Consider the following 20,378-nt stretch of genomic DNA (forward strand, 5'->3'; position numbering starts at 1 on the left):
AGTTAAACTCTCGTAACGAACGATCCCTTCTCTTCTCCTTCATTAGACTATTATCGATTTTTTTTCTTTTCTTCAAATCAAAATTGCAGAAAATACTTGAATTTATTTTCTGAATAGAATCAGATAAAGTTAAAATGGTATTTGAAAATAAACAATTCGTATGTGAGGTGTGGAAAGATATATTGTTCAAAAACGATAATTGATCAAGAGTAACATAACAATTTCAGCTTGTATTGAGGTTGGTTAATACTTGAATTAAAGGGCAAGCAGGCGTTGCCCCTTGTTTTCATGACTCAAAATGAGAAGAAGAATGGAAATACATCAAATGCATCAGATTTATCCACCTGTTCAGAGCCTCCAGTGATATTTTTGTTGTGTCGAATTTGTGAAGAGGGTTTTTTTATTGTTAGTTTTATTGTTCAGAAATTTTAACTGATATTTATTTAGTTGTGGCAAGCAATCAGCTAGAAGAACATCATAATCATTGCTTTCCTGCTCAGAAATCACTTAATGATGCTATCCGCCATAAAGATAGGTTGTCGAAAGTTTGTCTTCAATCACACGTAATTTTTTTAAAAATAATAATTACATTTCAACATATTCCTTTTTACAGATTTTATCTTCTCTTAGACAGGAAATTGGAAAATCTGTGATTGATATCAATCACGCTGCCATTCAAGCCCAAGTATTTTCGCAGGCCCTTCAGTTGCAATCAGCTTCAACAGACGATCAAATGAAGGCTAAAGTTCCATTAATTTGCTCTAGTACAGGAACTAACATTTCACAATCTTTTTCGCAACCTTCTTCCTTGTCCACTTCGACTTTTTGTGAAGATCCTCAACTTTCAGAGCAAAACTTAATAATTCCAAAGAACATTATGACTCAAAACAATATTCAAACAGAAGAGCATCAATTGTCGCTGGCACGAAAGTTGACACAGAATGAACCCGCACACTCTGAAAGTGAAGATGCTGAAAGAATTAAACAGAAATCAAAAGAAGAAAAAGATGAAACATTATCATCAGGAATTTCAAAAACAAATCCAGAACAAAATGAGGCAACCTTTACTGAAGATTCTTCTCACGATCTTAGCGAAATATCAGTCTCAAAACCAGAAAGAAATGCAGAAGATGACCAGTTGCATTCTGAGATGAATCGTTCAGATTCTGCAGCTCTGCCTATTCCGCCAACGGAAGTACCTACAGATTGTTCTGCATTGCCCGAACATCAGCCGAATTCTGACAGCAAGCCATCAATCGCTTCTGCAGAGGAAGGCGAAAGAAAGACAAATGAGAAGGAAATAGCTGATCCTGCTGTGCCTCAATGCTCTTCTGTGCAATCTTCCAACATTGACACTGACGCTGCCATTGCAAACAATGAGACACATCCATCCACATCTTCTGATGCTGCTGCATCATCAGCAACACCAGATCTGTCATCTTCACCTTCCTCTTCCTCCTCCTCTTCCTCCTCTACATCATCATCATCATCATCAACATCATCTTCTTCTTCTCCACTTCCTTCCCATCCATCTCCTGTCCCTGCCCCCTCCTCTTCCCCCACTGCCCCGCCAGCACACACCTCCTCCCAGCCACAAGACACTCCCTCTGCTTCTTCTTCTCTCTTCTCTGCAATCGTCTCTGTGTTTGCCGGCGCCATCACTTCTTCTTCTTCTGCCAAGAAGAAGCCGTTTTTCTCGCGCGACATGTTCAGAAGGAACCAGAATGCGAAGAATGCAGCTCAGAATGAGCAGAAGAGTGAGGGTGGAGAGAAGGAGAAGGAGAAAGAGAAAGAGAAAGAGAAAGAGAAAGAGAAAGAAGAGACGGACGAATCAGGAGAAGAGGAAAAGAAAAAGGAAGAAAAGAAAGAGAAGAAAGAGAAAGAGGAAGAGAGTGAACATCAAAAAACAAACATAGAAAACAATGAAGAAAAGGAAGCAACACAAGAAAAGGAAAAAGAGAAAGAGAAAGAGAAAGAGAAAGATAAAAAGAAAAAGAAAGAAGAGGATGAAGAAAAGAAAGAAAAGAAGGAAGAAAAAGAAAAAAAAGAAGAAGGCAAAGCAAATAATGAAAAGGATAAAAATGAAGCGAAACAGAAGCGAAATAGTGTGAAAGTGGAAGAAGAGAAAGAGAAAGAGAAGGAGAAGGAGAAGGAGAAAGAGAAAGAGAAAGAGAAAGAAAAACAAAGAAAAGAAAAACTGAAAAAGGAGAAAGAAGAAAAAGCTCGAAAGGAGAAGGAGAAGAAGCAGAAGGAAGAAGAAGAGAAGAAGAGGAAGAAGAGGAAAGAACAAGAAGAAAAGGAAAAAAGAGAAAAAGCAGAAAAAGCAAAGAAAGAGAGGCTGAGGCAGGAGAAGGAGAAGGAAGAGAAGGAGAAGGAGAGGAAGGAGAAGGAGAAGAAGGAGAAAGAAGAGAAAGAAAGAAAATTGAAAGAGGAAAAAGAAAGGAAGGAGAAAGAAAAGAAGGAGAAGGAAGAGAAAGAAAGAGAAGAAAAAGAAAAAGAGAAAGAGAAAGAAAAAGAAAAAGAAAGAGAAAAAGAGAAAGAAACCAAAGAAAATGTTGAAGCATCATCAACAACATCATCAACATCAACAGACATAACCACATCAGCCACATCCAATCCACCCAACCAAAAAGCATCTTCTTCTGAAACAACATCTGCTGAAATCAGTTCAACCTCATCTCCTCTTTCAACAGCCACAACCACAACAGCTATTTCTTCTCTTTCCTCTTCTTCTTTATCATCTTCCTCCTCTTCTCACCACCCAACCCCCACCCCCTCCTCCACCGCTGACTCTTCCACCAGAGGCATCCCCATCCCTTCGCCTTGCTCCTCTTCTTCAGCCACATCACACTCAATCTCTCCTCTTCTCCCAGACATGCACTTCAATCTGGCTGGTCCAAACTCTGCTTCTGCCTCTGCTTCTGCTTCTGATGCTATTTCTGGTTCTGTTTCTAATTCTTCTGCTGCTTCTAAAGAAGCGAGCTCACCAAGTGTTACTTTTCAAACTCTTCCTTCATCATCATCATCATCTTCTTCTTCTTCCTCTTCCTCTTCCCTCCCACCCCATCCTCTTTCCCCCACTCCTCTCCCCACCCCCACCCCCACTCCCACCCCTCTCCTCCTCTCCTCCTTCTCCTCTCAGACACTCCCCATCAACATCTACGACGTCCTCTTCATGCGAGCACTCTATGAACTCGGCCGGTCAGCCATCGAGCAGCAGAAGAAGCAGACACACGAATACATCGGCGCTTTGAAATTCCTCTTTGACGAGCTGCTCAGACTGACTGACGAGTACAAGGAGAAGGGAAGGCTGGCTGGATTTGCAGTTCTGCCTCAACAACAACAGCAACAACAAATACAACAGCAGAGTCAGATTCAATCACAGAACACGCAAATGATGACGATGACGACGACGATGCAAATGAAAGGGGCAAATGGGATGAATGGAGGAGAGTCAAGGGATTCCCCTTCTTCTTTTTCTTCTTCTTCTTCACCTGGTGTGTTGATTGCTGGCACCAGCAGAATAACTTCCTCACAAACAGACACGAATTTCCCTTCTTCTCTAGCCCACTCTCGAAATCACTCTGTTTCCTCTCAAATTGATTCTCCTTCTATCGGCATTAATAACAATAACATCAACAACAATAATAATAGCAGATTCAAACCCAGCCAGCCTTATCCACACACACTGCCTCGTTCCATGTCTTCGCTATCGACACTTGCTAAACCACCCGTGTTTAGCACCCCTCAACAGCGCTCGCCTTATCTTAGTTCTTCTTCTTCTTCTGTCAACACAAAGATTCTATCACCAAAAAATAATTCCTCCACTTCCTCTTCATCATCATCTTCTTCTCTTTCTTCTTCCTCCTCCTCTTCCTCTTCCTCTCTCTACTCTCCCAAGAAGCTCTTTGCCACTCCCTCATTCTTCTCCCCCGAGTCAGACTCAGCCACCACCCCTGCCACGACCCCTCCCACCACTGGCAGCACAGCCACCCCAATCACCCCATCCACTCCAACCACTCCAGCCACACTTACTCCTCCTTCTCACTCATCTCAATCATCTCAATCAACACATCTCTCTCGTCTCTCTCATCTCTCTTCAAACAGCCCTCCTCAGATGTTATCTCCACTTTCTGAGCCGCAGAATGCGTCGTCGCTGCCTTCCTCGCTGGGAAAGGAGAACGGCACGAGGTCTGTTTCATCAGCTGGGTCGATTGTGAAGAGGATGAATGGAATGAATGGAATGAATGAGATGGATGAGATGAGTGTGGATGTGGATGTGGAAGGCGCGGGAAAACTTATTTACAATCAGTTTAACATAAACCAGATGCCAAAAAACATGAAAACGGAGGAAGAGACAGAAGGAGAAGGTGAAAGAGAAAGAGAAAGAGCAAAAGACAGAAATGAGAGAGACATGCTGTGTGTGAATGCAAAAGACTCGGTGAATCACTTTGTAGAAGATTCACAGCCTGTACCTGTACCATTATCAACATCGACTTCTTCTTCTTCTTCTTCTTCTCTTTCAGTGAATGTTGTTTCTATCCCATCTGCACATTCTCTTATTTCCAGCAGCAAAACTGATCTTAACGCCAATCAACTTCAATCCAAATACTCAAAAGACACAAAAGAGAACGAAGATAAAGAAGATAAAGAAGATAAAGATGACACAGAACTTCTGCCAATCAAACAAGATTCTCTTCCGACTGAGCGATTTGAGCTGATTGAATCGTCTCCGTCGCCTCTTTCGCGAAATGAGTCGCCGAAAATAGCTGTTTCTGTGTCAGATGCCGAATGCGAAGGAGAAGGAGAAGGTGAGAATGACAGAAACACTGAACACACATTGACATCATCGCCAGGCACATTCACAGAGAATAGCTTGCTTTCAGGTGATTCTCCTTCGTCTTCTTCATCTTCTACCTCGTCATCCTCTTCCTCTTCTTCCTCTCCTCCTTCCACAACACCCACAACAACACCAAATGCTCAATTCACCACCACCTCAGACACAATCACTTCTTCTTCTTCTTCTTCTTCATTTCACAACCATTCGCCTCTCTCACACGCACCTCATTCTTCTCATTCTTCTCCAATCAACACAACTCTACAGAAACCTCTTCCTCTTCCTCCAAAAAGCTCAAAAACTGTTAGATTTGCTCATTCTCCTTCGATTTATTCTTCTTCTTCCTCCTCTTCTCCCTCTTCTGCTCTATATCCTCGTAATTCTGCTTATATGTCTTCTCCTTCCTCGCTCAACAACACCACAATCATCTCATCTCCATTTTTTTTTTCTTCTTCTTCTTCTTCTCTTTCATCACCTTCTTCTTCTCAATCTGCACTGCCAACGCTATCAAAGGATTCATCATCATCATCATTAACAACAACAACACCTTCAAATTCTTCTTCTTCTTCTTCTTCCTCTTCCTCTTCTTCTTCTTCATTCAAGCTCTCCCACATCGTCACATCCACCACACCCACATCGCATCTCGCCAGCACTTCATTCAATTCACATTCTGCTCTTTCTTCTCTTTCTGCTGAACTACCTCAAACTCAACAGAACTATCACAAACGCAACAAAACTGATATTCCTTCTTCTTCTTCTCTTTCATCATCATCATCGTCATCATCTTCTTCTTCTTCTTCTGCTTCTGCTTCTTCTGCTTCTTCCTCTGCTTCTTCTCCTTTCTCCCCCCTTTCTCCTTTTTCTCCTTCCTCCTCCTCTTCTCCTTCATCAACATTATCATCATCATCACTTCAATCATCCCATTATCCACATTATGGCTATCACACTTTCCCCAACCAACAGTCCCCTCACATCCAAAACACACAAAATCCTTCCTCTCTCAGCATTTCTCGTTTAACTCCTTCTTTTCTGTCGCCTCGCCCACTGCCGTCGTTTCCTCGCCCTTCTTCCACTCCTCTTCACCCTTACAATGCTCCTTCCTTCTCTAATCAGTTTTCTTTTTCTTCCTCTTCCTCTTCTTCCTCTTCATCTTCCTCTTCCTCGTTATCCTCCTCTTCCTCTCTCATCTCCTCCTCCTCCACCACCCCCAACACCCTCTCCACCCCCTCTCCTTTCCTCCCTCCCCTCACCAACCTCCTCCTCCCTTCTGTTCCCACACCTTCCCCTCTCTCTCTCCAGACAGGTCTTTCTCCTTCTCCTTCTCTCACAGACAATCTCAACTACACCCTCATTCCACACACTGCCCCTCTGAAGGCGAAGGAATCCTTAATCATCTTCGCTGAGCGTATCATCCGAATTGTACAGGATCTGTTTGAATGCACGCTGAAGGCGTATGAAGAGAAGAAGCTGGCGAAGAAGCTGGTGCAGAGGAAGATTGCCACTCCAGCTGACTTCTCTCAAACCATCACACAACACACAGATGCCTCTGGAAGAGACTCACGAATGTCGATGAGAACACTGTCTCCGCAAATCCCTCTCGAAAACGGAAGTTCTCCTTCTTCTTCTGGTTCTTCTGCCTCTTCTTCTTCTTCTACTACTACTACTGGCTGTGCTGTTGAGCCTGCCCCACTCACTCCGTTCAATCCATTTGGTGCTCCAATCATCGGAACCCCACGCGAATCACGCCCAACAACGCCTGCCTCTTCTTCTGTTTGCTCTGCCTCTGCTGCCACTTCAGCCAATTCGTATGCTTCTCCATTTGCTGGCAGTATGCACTCAAGTGTGATATCTCCCCTTTTAATCGGCTCTTCCTCTTCTTCTTCCAAACAAAACCTATCAAAATCAGATAAAATTGCAAATAACAAAAAAATATCAGGTTCCTCTTTCCATTCTGAAAGTAATGGCCTCACAGCTACATTAGCGCCCACACAAAATGGGAATGAAAATGCTGATGGCAAAGAAGGAGAAAGACCAGTCAGCTTTGAAGGAATGGAATGCTCACCAGATGTGTCTATTGTGATGCCTTCTTCATCTGGTGCCACTTCTGTTGCATTCGACGATGAAGACAATGAAGATGAAGAGGACGATGAACTGTTTCCTCTGTTCTCTTCGAAGAGAAGTGTTACTATTGATGACTTCGTTAGGCTTAAACCAATCAACAAGGGAGCGTTTGGGCGGGTGTTTCTGGTGGCGAAGAAAACGACGGGGGATTTGTATGCGATGAAGGAGATGAAAAAAGAGGAGATGGAGCGGAAGAATCAAGCAGCAAGAGTGAGGGACGAAGAGAGAATTATGCAGAACCTTCACAACCCGTTCATAGTGGACATGGTGTATTCCTTCCAAGACGAGAGCAAGTTGTACTTTGTGATGGACTACTGCCCTGGTGGAGATCTGTTTTCGCTGCTGTCTTCGTTCGGCTCGTTCGACGAGGATGTGGCGAGGCGCTATGCAGCAGAGCTGGTGCTGGCGTTGGAGTATCTGCACTCCCACAAGATCATCCACAGAGATCTGAAGCCAGACAACATCCTCATCGCGAAGGACGGGCACCTCAAGCTGATCGACTTCGGCCTCTCGCACTATCCTTTCCAGCCTGATGAGGATGAAGACGAGGATGATGTTGCGATTGGAGAGATGGGAACAACAAACACATTGCTTCATTCAAATACGATGGGAGTGGGGCATGACGGAGGTGCTGGAGGTGGAGCTGGAGATGCAAAGACAAATGAAGGAAATAATACAAACAGCAAAAACAACAACAATAATAATAATAATAATGAAACAAATGGAGAAGATTATGCCGATGATTACTATTATGCACCCAATCTGCTCCATCAGCCCTTCACTTCCATCCTTTCCACAACTGCCACTACACAAACAGCCACGTCGAATGTTCCTGTCTCTTCTCCCTTTGCACACGCAGTGGCATCCGCGCAGGGAATTGTAGACAGTTCAGCACATCCAGCAGTGGCGCATGCACATAAAGCATCGGGTGGAGGAAGAGAAGGAAGGATTCTGGGGCAGATATTTGAAGAGGAGAGCGAAGAGGAAGAAGCGGGTGATTCAAATGGGAATGAAGGAAATGGCAAAGAAATGAAGGGAGGTGATGATGGAACACTAAAAGAATTGAAATCCGATACAGGACAGAATGGAAAAGATGAAGAAGACAGAAAAACCAAGCAACAAGAGCAGAGAATGAAGAAGCGGATCTCGCGAAGGAGAGAAACAGCGTATTCGTGTGTGGGGACGCCAGATTATCTTGCGCCAGAGATTTTGACTGGAGAAGGGCACAATGCAGCAGTTGATTGGTGGGCCTTTGGGTGTCTTCTGTTTGAGTTTCTGACAGGAGCCCCACCGTTTGCAGCGCAGACACGAGAGGATGTGTTCTGGAACATCCTGCACCACAACATCCACTGGCCAGACGACGATGAAGGTGCAGTTGGAGACGATGCTGCGAAGACGGACACAAAAGATGAGGGGGCAAGTGGAAATGCTGCAGCGAAGGGAGCAGACAATGATAACACAGCAAAAGAAGCAGAGAATGGAGACCAGAACAAACAGAATAAACCAAGCAAGATTATTCGTCCGCTGGCAAGAGCGCTGATAGAAGGGCTGCTCACAGTTGATCCGAAAAAACGGCTGGGCTCAGAGAATGATGCGACAGACATCAAAGAGCACCCGTTTTTTGCAGGCATTGATTGGAGCTCGCTTTTGTCGACTCCTCCGATTTTCGTGCCGAAAGTGCTGAACAAACTGGATATGTCGTATTTTGTGAAAGTGGGGCATCCTTGTAGCAGCAGCAGTGCTGACGAGAAGAAGAGCAGAGGAGAAAGATCAACTTCTCACTCTTCTTCTGCTTCTGCTTCTGGTAAAAAGCGCAAGAAGAACAAAAGTCGATCACAGGAAATTGCAAAACAATCGAATGAGAACAAAGATACAACAAAAAATGAAATGAAAAGCAACCACAAAAAGAATAGTCGAACCAATCAAGCACAAAAAGATGTAATTGTCGATAAGCAGTGGAAGAAAACATCAAGACAGAACATTCTGAATGCAAAAGAAAAATTGCCAGCTTTCAAACCAGCAGGCATTTTTATCTCTCCGCAGGCAGTCCACGCCACTCGCCCTGCGCCAGCTGATTCATTTTCTGAGTATCAAATTGGGCAGCAAGAATCTGCCGTGCCTTCATCGTTTATTCTTCCGGAGTTCAAATTCCCAATTAATTCCGGCAATCCTCAGCTTGAACTGCAAAGAAACAGAAAATTGAAGAAGAGGCAGCATCATTCACGGAATGCATTCATCAATCGTCGGAAGTCAATGCCAAACATCCATTTGCACTTAAGTCACTCGATTAGCACTGGAAGGATGAATTTACACAGCACACGCCAAGCAGCTGAAAAGACGCACTCATCTTTGCGTGGAGTGCCCAATGCAACAGACAGAACAAGCGAGTCTCAGCATCATCTGAACAGCCATCGTGTTCATAGCAACAGCCGCAGCAGAAGCCGCCGCCACCAAAAGAGCAGCAGAAAGCTGAACATTTCTACCATCTCAAATGATAATGTGCAGATGCAAAGTCATTCGTCTCAATTGCAGCTTCAACCACGCAAACAGTCACATGCTCATAAAAGCGAATTCTCCAGTAGCAACAAAAAGACGCCTCAGCATCTCCGTTCTCTTGTCATCCCTTCATTCAAAGGAACACCCAGCAAGCGCAATACAGCCATCTTACACGATGAAGTGCTGTCATCTCCTTCATCTGCGTTCAATCCTGTTCACTTGACACTCAGAAACTCTTCTCATCGCATCCGCCGCACTCCTTTGCATCCCATCACACGCCCTGCGCTGCGATCATCCATGTTGGAATTGAATGCTGATGGCAGTGGCAATGGAAATAGCAATAGCAATGAAAGTGGAAGTGGAAATGGAGGAATGGCTCGGTCTTCCTCGTCAAATATGCATCTTTTGAACTCTTCATCAGGTTCGGAGCTGAATTATCTGCATTACAAAGATGGGAAAGAAGTAGACGATGAAGATGATGACGAAGTCCCCACACTTTCGAGACGTTTTTCTCGATCACTGCAGCGCGATCGTATGTCGAGGCAATCGACACTTTCTTCATCTTTCTCATCTTCTGCATCAACAGCAATAGCGTCACTTATCGCAGCAAACGAAGGAGGAAATGGAAATTCAACAGGATTTGAAAATGAAAAAGAGGATGAAAAGGAGAACAGAAATAAGCACGATGATAATGATGCAGATGTTGAAGAAGATAAAATTAGAAAACAGAAAGGAGAAGATAATGGAGATGCTCATAAAGAAAGTATCAGTCCTTCTTTGCAAACAGACTTCGATCAGCAAAAGGAAGATGGAGATCAAAATGAGCATTCTGTCAGCAATGCCATGTCATCAAGAAGTGGATGCAAAAGAAAAGAAGAAGAGGAAAATGATAGCGATGAAGAGGAAAGCGAAGATGACATTCCTCTTCTCAGAAAGCAAGTGAAACTGAGCTTTGATGTGATGGACTATCTGAATGAGCCAACGCCTCCTTATTCTCCGTCTTCGACTGCAAGCAGCCAAGAGAATATTCTCAACGATGAAAATAAAAGCAATAAAAAGAATAGCAAAAGAGACAGCAGCCAAATCGAACTCAACCAAACAACAAAGGAAGCAACCACATTTGCCGATCCATTTGCAGTGGAATCGCCCGACTTGGGTGAGTGCACCACGCCCAGCCTGGAGCTTTCACTGACACTCAACACGCCTCCACTCCAGCCACGTAGAAGTAGCGAGCTGCCATCGCAGCAGCAGACGATGGTGTTTGCCCTGCACACACCGCTGGCATCACGCCCGTACTCTTTCTCTGAACACGACCAACTTTCTCTCACAGCCAGTTTTGGCGACACACAGTCGCTTTTTTCGCTTTCGCCAACACTCAACTCGCATCCCAACAGCACATTCTGCTCAAATGACCAGTTGGAGCTGACACTCACAGCTGTCTCTGACACAACTACCACTCCGCCTCCACCGTCTTCGCTTCCGCTTCCTCTTCCTTCTTCTCGCAGACATTCTCCAACCCTCCACAAAAACAGCAAAGCTTCCCTTCCACGCCAAACAGCCCCATCCTCACCATTCTCATCTCCAGACTCGATCTTCCGCTCGGTTGGTTCTCCTCTGCCCAGTCCTTCTTATGCCTCCTCTTCTTCCCCTTCACTTTCTCACTCTTCTCATTCATCTTCCCGATCACCTTCGCCATCGCTTTCTCCCTCAGCATCTGTTTCTCCATGCTCCACTCCTGACTCCTCATTTGTGCGTTCTGTCCATCATGCCATTTCTCTTTCTGATTCGATTGTTTCCCCGCCTCCAACAATACGCCGTCATAGCAGCCGCATAGCTGACCTGGTGCAGCAAGCTCTGATGGACGAGGCAGAAGGCAACAGTTTGTACTTGGCTGAAGGAGACGATGGAGATGGCGGAATTGAAATGCAGCTGAGAAACTGCGAGAGAAGCCACTCAGATGCTGGCGTTGATCGCTCGCTTTCTCTTTCTATCTCTTCGCCTTTGTTTGTGTCTGATCTGAGTGCAACATGTCCTGAGAGCTTACGCGCCCGTGCAGTCACATCAGGATCGATCGAGTATTTGGATTCAGTTCGTTTTTCGAATGCGAATCTTTCAGCCACTTCTGGGTCGAATTCAAGCTCCACCCCTTCAGGCAGCATGTCTTCCATCTCTTTGCTTTCTCTGCCATTATCCACTTTGGATAAACGTTTAATCGAAAATAATTCATCATCATCTTCTTCTTCTACTGCTTCATCTGCTTCTTCTGTGTCCTCTTCTTTATCTGAATTGTCGGACTCACCTCCACCTCTTATCATAAGCAGAGGAAAACATCTGAGTGAAATAGCAAAATATCTGGATGAAACGGAAGAAGATGAGGAAGAGGAAGAGAACGGAGAAAATAAGCGCAAAAGTGAACAATACAAACGCGGAAGTGCAACAAGGGATAAAGACAGCAGGACTGACATACCAAAAAATTTGCATCAAAACACTCGTAATTTGAATAATAATCGATCAAGCGATTCAATTTCGGAGGATGTTTTCAGTGCTAGCGATGAGGAAAAACAACAGACGCGTTCATCAGAAATAACATTGCAATCAGAAGATGAAGAATCAGCAACATCACCACCACCAACACTCACACGAAAGAAGTCTCATGTTGCTTATATGGTTCAGTTAGCACTGGAAGAAGGAAAAGAAACAGAGAATGTCGATGTTTCTAATACTCATTCAAATGAAAGTGAATCAGATTCGACAGGTTCGTATGAACAACTGCCACTGACAACCGCTGAGCCTTCACATGAAGCTGGATTTGTGGCGTCTGATGCTTCATGTATACCTCCTCTTTCCTCGTCATCTTTGATATCTATTCCTTCCCAATCCTCTTTCTCCAAGCCTCCTCGACCTCCACGCTATGGAGCTATGCTCAAGCAGCCGATACTTCAACCAATAGAGCAGATGGCAGGATTACAGACACAAACATCAATGGAACAGTTTTGCATTCCCCAGCCAGCAACCGTTCCTCTTCAGCAGCTGACTCAGTTCGGCAGTCGGCAGAATGTTTCACCTTCGCTTGGATCAACAGGCAGCATGAGGCGTTTGTCGCCTCGGCTGCTGATTGGAGACGGGTATGTGTATTCGCCAGATGTGCTTGATGCACTCGGTAGTGAGGCCGGAACGCCACAGCCAGTTGCAATGGATGCTGCATGCATTGACTCATTTGGTGGAGTGGGCGGAATGAGTGGAATGGGCGGAGGGTCGGTTGTGATGCAGATGGAGAGAGATGTGGGGCTCTCTTCTTTGAGCAGTCTGTTTCCATCTGATTTTCTGTCTCCGCCCGATCTTTCTGAGACAAACAGCCAGTCGCCTTCTCAGTCTAAAAGCACTTTTGGCGAATGGAACTATGCCAATCTGGCGAAGCTCGCGGAACACAACAAGGAACTAATTCGAATGTATGCTTCACAACAGCCAGCTACTCAGCCGACAACAGCTGCAGATTCACATTCTGAAGAGCCATCATCTTCAACAAGCACAACGGACTCAATTTTGCCTTGTTCAGAATCATCAGATGTTTCTGCTTCACTTTTACAAGATTCAACAAAATGTGACGAAGAGTCTGCCCTACCAGGAAATGCAGATTTAGAGCCAGAGCACAAATCTCAATAAAAGCGCTTTTTAAAATGTTAAATGAGTAACTCAGGAATAAATATAATATTGAATAAAGGGGGAAAAAATGAGAATTTTTTGAATTCGAAAAATTCTATGTTTATTGATTTGCTTTTATGTTACAATAATATTTTTGTGGAAAAAAAGTTTTATGTTAATTTATGACATAGCATGATTTTGAAATTTTCGTATCATTATTATTTTTTCATTATCTTTAATATTTGAAAGAAAGCACAAACTTAAGCGCTTCTAAATTTCTACTTCACACAAAACTTGAAAGAGCTCGAGTTGAAGGAAACATTTTTTCAACTTCAAATTTCTTTAATCAAAGACTTTCATTTTCGAACTTTCCAATGAATGTTGGTCATTCTGTGAAACAATTAGTACACCAATGCAGAAGGATCTGATTAACTGTAACCTTTCGACCGAATCAATTTTCTGTTTAAAAAAAGAAAAAATATTCAAAATCAAAAAACTGTATTTAAGCTAACAAGAAGAACAAAAAAAGATTACGAACTGCTTGGGAATAGATTGTGAAATGATGACATGGAGTGTGAGTTATTTCTATTGTGTATCCCACAACTGTAATAGCATTTTCTTAATCAACCTGGCTTCGTCGCTGACTGTTACAGGTTTCTTTTTCATCATTGTTGTGGAACCTCCATCTTCTCCATCCTTCCTTTTCCCCATTGAGCTGCTTCCTCTTTCACCAGGGCGTCTTCTCTTATCTCCGGAAGCACTGCCAATGCCACCTGGCCTTGTTGAACGTGACGAAGAAAGAGGAGATGTTGATGACGACGATGACGACGATCCGCTCTCTCCACCAACAGACAGCAGATCATTCTCTTTTCCTTTTCCAGTGTATTCACCTTCATATATCTCTGCTGCTGCCACATCTCCATTCTCCGCAAACATTTCTCTTCCGTGTCGATCGACTTGATCCAAGAAGCGAATGATCTGCTGTTGTGTTTCTTCCTTCAATGCAATCTGGTGTTTCGCAAAGCATTCGCACATGTATGCAAAGTTCCTCTTTGCATAGAACCAAGTTCCCGGATTCAGCTTCTTCTCAACTGGATGGAAAGATTTGATCGTTCTGGCAATTCCAAACTCGAATGTGCGACGCGAGCAGTAAAGCGTGCCAATGACCAAGTCAATGATGCACTGGTGCAGCACTGGCTTCTCAGGATCACGAATCAGTGCGTTTTCTTCTTCTTTGTCAACTCTCATAATTATCTCCTCACCTTCTCCATTCTGCTCGCCCATAACATAGCAAACACATAGATTAGCCAGCACAATAGGAGTTACATCGAGAATTGATGTCTCCTGCTGCCTCTCAACAATTTTGTCATACATGGTTAAGGCAACTTTGTACTGCTCCTGCACAAACAGCGTGTGCGCCAAATTCAGCTGGAACGCCATCTCGTCTTCGCACACCTCGCGGCAACTTTGCAGAACTCTTGCTGTTTGTGGATACTTCTTCAGATCCCAGAAGATCTTCGCCATTGACATCATCGATGCCATGTATACCTGCACCGCCCGCTCCTGCTCCTTCACCGCAAACGTAGCTTGCTCCGTTCCGATCCCATTCCGCAGCTCTTGAAACGTCTTTGTTGCTCGTTTAACATCATCCAGTTGCTTTGCTGACAATGCCTGGAACAGACGGTAGCCCTCAAACCCATTTGACTGTGCCACAATTGATGCCTCCACAAACTCGCGCAGCTGAGGATCAAGATCTACTCCAGTCAGCTGCACTCCTCCAGAAAGCACAACAGACTCTGCAGCCGTCATCGGCACTGTTCCCATCCGAAGCGCTGTCGATGGAACAACACCCGTCGCCAGACGCAACCCAGCTCCACCAAAGGTCGTTCCATTTCCGCCGATGCGCCCCCATCCACCGCTAAGCTTTGTGGACCCTTGGCGCTCGGCCTGGAGCAGCTCGCCTGCTCGTTCGTAGTCTCCAACTTTGCAGAGCAATATTAAGAGATTTGCGACAGTCTCCTTTGGAAACGGCGGACGTGATAGCAAAAAGAACAGCTTGTTGATTGCGTTGTCTGTGTCGTCGTCTACATTGAGAATGGCTGTGTTGTGAAGTGTGACATGATCAAGCTCGTATTCTTCTCTCATTGGCATCTCGTCCAGCGCATCCTTTGCTTTATCATCTGAAAAATAAAATAGTTAAAAAAATAATTGATTTTTATACCACAAAGCGAAGGAGATATGTTCATGAAATTACAGGGTTATTATTCTTTTTATAAATTCATAATAAACACACAGTTTTTCAACGAATATTCTATTGCAGCTTTGAGATTTAATGCTTCAATCAGCATTGAATCCTTTAAAAATTCAGGATCGAAAGGAATTTGATCAGAAACTGCTCCCATGTATCCTCGTGTTTCTTATCGGTTAAAAAAAAAATAAATTGAATTATTTTTATTTAAACAATAAAAACCTTGATAATCTCTTGTTGCTTTCTCTTGAATATCTTCAATGGATTTCAAAGACATCACGTATTGTTTCATCATAAAGTGGCAGAGGGCAATGTTATATGCAACATGAGGAAGATATCCTCCACTCGTAATTGTTTCAATCAACAGTTGGGTGGCTCGATCATATTTTTGTTGTTTCATTAAAATGGCTGCTTCTGTAATCTTCGTATTTGGATCCTCGTCTGAACATTGATTTTGTATTATGTCAGTTGCTCCAGCATATTCTTGCTTTTCATATTTAATGGTTGCGTGCAAAAGATGAAGCTGATGAGAAAATTGAGTGTCGTCTTCACTTGCAGCAAATCTGCTTGCAAAGCATGCTCTTTCCGCTTCTTCAAATTTTCCAGCTTTATATAATGATTTTATATATGAAAGGCGGTAATCTTTTACAGTAGGAAATTGATTCATAAGATTTTCATAACTAAAAAAATACATCAGTACGTCTCAAATTATATTTTGAAAAAAAGAATGTGAAAGTACTCTTCAGCAGCTTGCTCAAATTCTTCTGAAGCATATCTGCAATATGCAATCAGAGAATTAGCAGCACGACTTCGAGGGAATTGTGTTTTCATTCGTGATAATATTCCAATTGCTTCTTTAAATTTTTGTTCTTGAATCAAAGTGTATACTTGCTGTGTTAAACTAGCGCTTGATGATAATCTTGACATTCTTGTTTTTTGAAAGGAAAATTTAAAACGGTTATCTTCAATGATCTATTATCCCAACATCATAATGAGCAGGAAACAAGAAAAAAATATTTGAAAAGTTTATTATTGATTTTAGACTTATATCTTTTTTATGAAGTTGATGAGGAAACACCATTTTTCGAATTTGCTCAACTTGCATTTCTATTCTGATTTTCAATTTTTCAATAAAGTCGGTTTTCATTTTTTCCAAGAATCTGAAATCATTTGCATGGTTTTATAATTTTCGATTTGAGGTGCAAAAAATAAATTTATTTGTTTGTGACTTATTAGACATCTCCTGATCGTTTTTTTCATAAAATTGATAACCTCTACAAATTATGGAGGCTCTGTCATTTACAGAAATGCAATATTCAACTGGAATAATAATTTAAAATTCATGGCATTCTGCTTCTTCGATGATAATGCAGCAACTTATGGCAGTGTAAACGATGCATTCTTTTTCGGAAGTGATATAGCCCAATCTCCATTCGAAAATTGCAGATCAACAACCACAACGAAAAGAGTCTCGAATACAGAAGAAGAAGAAGATGTTGAGCTCAACAAATGGCCTTCTTTCAAAACAACATACAAAATCATGTCAAATAATGGGACTAACACCAATCTCTGCAGAATCACACAACTCAGTCCATGCAAAACAATTGAATTCGCTCTTGTTCGCATGACAGATTTCCAAAACGCCTCTCTCACCCTCCTCATCTCAACATTTGTCCCTCTTCGGGCACTCGCCTTCAGCACTTCCGATGCAAAAATTACTGGAAATAACAATCTCTTTTCTAATTTCCTTGTAGTTTTTTTTTTCATTTTCAGAGAAAAAAATATAAAACTATTCTCAATCGTCTCATCTTATTGAGATATCTTCTATGTCATTCAAAATGCTTGGGCTTCATCTCCTTATCAACAGGAGTGCATTTCATCATATATTTTTCAGAAAGCGTGGTGTCCGCTCAGATAAGAAAAAAATGCATTTTCGTTTCATCATTAAATATCTCTTCTTTATCAAACGTTAACTGAGCTCATAAGAAAATAATATTATTTTTTTTTATCTTCAAAAATTATTTATTCGATAAAGTCATCTTCACTTTTAAAATAAAAAATAAAAAATAAAATTAAATAAAAATAAAAATAAAAATAATATAGGGCTATAATTTTATCTTGACCTTTTTTCTTTATCTAGACCTTTTTCTTTTTTGTCATGCTTTTAGTTTTGCACAAGCCTGCGATAAATAAAAAATAACCAGAAATGTTTGAAATGTTTTATTTTCCTTATTCTGTATTTTTTTTTCAATATTTCATGTTTCACAAAAAGATCGAGGATAATAATAATTTTATGTTTTGATCATTGACTTGCTGCTATTCCAGCAAATATTTTTTATTAAAAGTTTTCAGCTTTCATATGGGTGATTCTTTTTGAAAAGTCACAAATGTTTAGGGTCAGTAATTTATCATATCCCCCTTTTTTTTATCGGGACCTAAATTTTCTGGCTCTCAAGAGCGCTTTTAGAAAAAAATAAATAACAGAAAATTATTAATATATTATTATAAGCTATTCCTGAAAATATTTTTTCATATTTTTATTTTAGTGAAAAGATCTGGTGTTTTTTGTTTTATTTTTCAGATCAAAGACTTGCTCGTATTTTCACGAGCTTTTTGTTTTGAGATTTTTAAGTGTTGTTTTTGTTATTGAACATAACTTCTTTATAATTTTGGTTATTTTTCATTGTTTAACACTTCGTTTTTTTATTATTTTTTTCATTTCACTAAATTTCGATAAAATTTAAAATAAATTGTGAAATTAGAGTTACCATGTTTTTATTCATTGAAGAATAGTTAAAAAACTGATTGTTATGTTTATCACCAAAATTTTGAAATGAAAAAATATGATTTGAAGTTAAAAACACAAAAATACACAAAAACATGTTTATTTTAATAATAATCACGATCATTGAAAATTGAAGATTTTCTTTTTTATGATATCCGTTATTTGTTGATAATTTACATCCTTACCATTTTGAATAAACGAAAAAACTTATTTTTTCAAATGTATTCTTCATTTTATCGAAATTTAGTGAAATGAAAAAAATAATAAAAAAACGAAGTGTTAAACAATGAAAAATAACCAAAATTATAAAGAAGTTATGTTCAATAACAAAAACAACACTTAAAAATCTCAAAACAAAAAGCTCGTGAAAATACGAGCAAGTCTTTGATCTGAAAAATAAAACAAAAAACACCAGATCTTTTCACTAAAATAAAAATATGAAAAAATATTTTCAGGAATAGCTTATAATAATATATTAATAATTTTCTGTTATTTATTTTTTTCTAAAAGCGCTCTTGAGAGCCAGAAAATTTAGGTCCCGATAAAAAAAAGGGGATATGATAAATTACTGACCCTAATATTCAAATAAATCAAAAATTTCATATCTTAATCAAATTTCGGTTCCCGCTCATGTAACTTTACAAAAGCGGAGGACATAATTTGACAATGCTATTTAACACATTCCTGTGAAGTTGCATGAGTGGGAACCGAAATTTGATCAAGATATGAAATTTTTGATTTATTTTAATATTAAACATTTGTGACTTTTCAAAAAGAATCACCCATATCGTAATACATTGTTTCTTTTTTATATGATTTAGTTGTTTTATGCTTTCTCGACTTGTTTTTTAACACTTTTTCTCATTTCATACATTTTTTTAAAAAACACGATTTCAGAGACATGCATCCATTTGTTTTAAAATTTAATGAAATGAAATAAAAACAAATTTGAAATGAAATGATATCTCAAAGAAAAAACATTAAAATATTTGGATATGACGAACAATTTTCAGATCAAAATTTTTATATGTTCTGCCATTTCGCTTCAAATTCTTATTCAATTCTTTTTCATTTCAAAATTAAATAAAAATATACAATAAATAACACCTTGTTTTTATTTTTTATGTGATTAAAAATTTACACAAATTCATATTTGTTCCGAAAATCGTGTTTTAAGCAAAAACAGTGAAATGAGAAAAAAAGGTTAAAAATTTAATTAAAAAAGTCAAAAACAAGTAAAAATAGTAATATAGGAATGCGGAATTATGATGCTATGGCTTAAAACGTTCAGTATGAAATATTCGCTTCACAGCCAGCAAGTCTTTGATCTGGGTCCTAAAATAATAAAAATTTTTAATATTTTTTTGAACATAAAAATCTCAAAAAATTTTTTAACAGAATTCTGAAAAACAAAAATATCAAGAATTCTATTTATTTTGTTTTTGTTCTAAGCCTTTTCACAAATCAAAAAAGCAAAAATAAGTTTAAAAAAAACAGGGTCGAGATAAAATTTTGAGGTCAAGATAAAATATGCACCCAAAAATAAAATAAAAAATTTAGGTGATAAAGAGACTTAAACAAAAATGTGTTATTATATTGTTATAACGTCTAATAATGTTTTTAAAAAATATATATGAAAGTTTTGGATGATCACCAACAGGAAGAGAATTAAATACCGTTTAAATTACAGATATCGCATTAAATACCGGACATCGCACAAAATACCGGACAAGATCGATTTCACAATAACTGCAAGAGGAATAATTATGACAATTTTCCTCATAATATATCTCATCAATACAAACTCTTGTGACACACAAGACTTTCAGGACAGCTTCATTTGTGCTCAGAAAAAATTATTATTGCAATCTCTGAGAAATAAGATAATGAGTTTCTCCAAGATTTTTAAAATAGTTTTTTTCTGACCGCAAATGAAGCTATTTTCAAAGTCTCGTTTATCAAATGAGTTTTCGTTGATGAGGTATATTTTGAGGAAAATTGTCATAATTATTCCTCTTGCAGTTATTGTGAAATCGATCTTGTCCGGTATTTTGTGCGATATCTGTAAATTGAATCAACTTTGTAAAAATCGGTTATCCAAATGTTGAAAGCCATTTCACACTTCTCAGCTTTTTGTTATCGAAAATAAAAAAAGTGCCAATACAGTCTGTCCGTAATTAATGTTGATCTGTCCGAAAATTATGTAGATCATACCATCCTTATTAATTCAAATGATAAGCCATATTTTT

At 40.2% G+C, this 20,378-nt stretch overlaps 2 protein-coding genes across 2 annotated transcripts; one reads left to right on the top strand and one right to left on the bottom strand.

Annotated features, from left to right (window-relative positions):
• Positions 1 to 288: 288 nt before the first annotated feature.
• Positions 289 to 13,367, top strand: MONOS_10160 (putative RIM15-like serine; the record flags this gene model as incomplete). The annotated part of the gene is made up of 3 exons (XM_067862580.1): positions 289 to 394; positions 448 to 545; positions 614 to 13,367. 3 exons carry the CDS (start codon positions 289 to 291, stop codon positions 13,115 to 13,117), a joined length of 12,708 nt encoding a protein of 4,235 aa, XP_067724744.1. The 3' UTR covers positions 13,118 to 13,367.
• Positions 13,368 to 13,577: 210 nt separating this feature from the next.
• MONOS_10159 (putative flagellar associated protein) lies at positions 13,578 to 16,299 on the bottom strand. Its single transcript, XM_067862578.1, has 4 exons — positions 16,084 to 16,299; positions 15,567 to 16,024; positions 15,390 to 15,512; positions 13,578 to 15,276 (listed from the first exon to the last, which is right to left on the bottom strand). Exons 1-4 carry the CDS (start codon positions 16,269 to 16,271, stop codon positions 13,682 to 13,684), a joined length of 2,364 nt encoding a protein of 787 aa, XP_067724745.1. The 5' UTR covers positions 16,272 to 16,299; the 3' UTR covers positions 13,578 to 13,681.
• Between the last annotated feature and the right edge of the window lie 4,079 nt (positions 16,300 to 20,378).

The sequence above is a fragment of the Monocercomonoides exilis genome (assembly GCF_001643675.1).
Source record: "Monocercomonoides exilis strain PA203 chromosome Unknown scaffold32-1190040, whole genome shotgun sequence".
Lineage (NCBI taxonomy): Eukaryota > Preaxostyla > Oxymonadida > Polymastigidae > Monocercomonoides > Monocercomonoides exilis.

Bases quoted from the DNA above. Each gene is read 5' to 3' on its own strand.
- MONOS_10159 (XM_067862578.1), bottom strand. From the start codon at position 16,271: ATGTCAAGATTATCATCAAGCGCTAGTTTAACACAGCAAGTATACACT. The intron at 15,513-15,566 runs GTTTTTATTGTT...TTAACCGATAAG, and splicing joins AGCAACAAGAGATTATCAAG to AAACACGAGGATACATGGGA. The intron at 15,277-15,389 runs GTGTGTTTATTA...TTTATTTTTCAG, and splicing joins AGAATATTCGTTGAAAAACT to ATGATAAAGCAAAGGATGCG.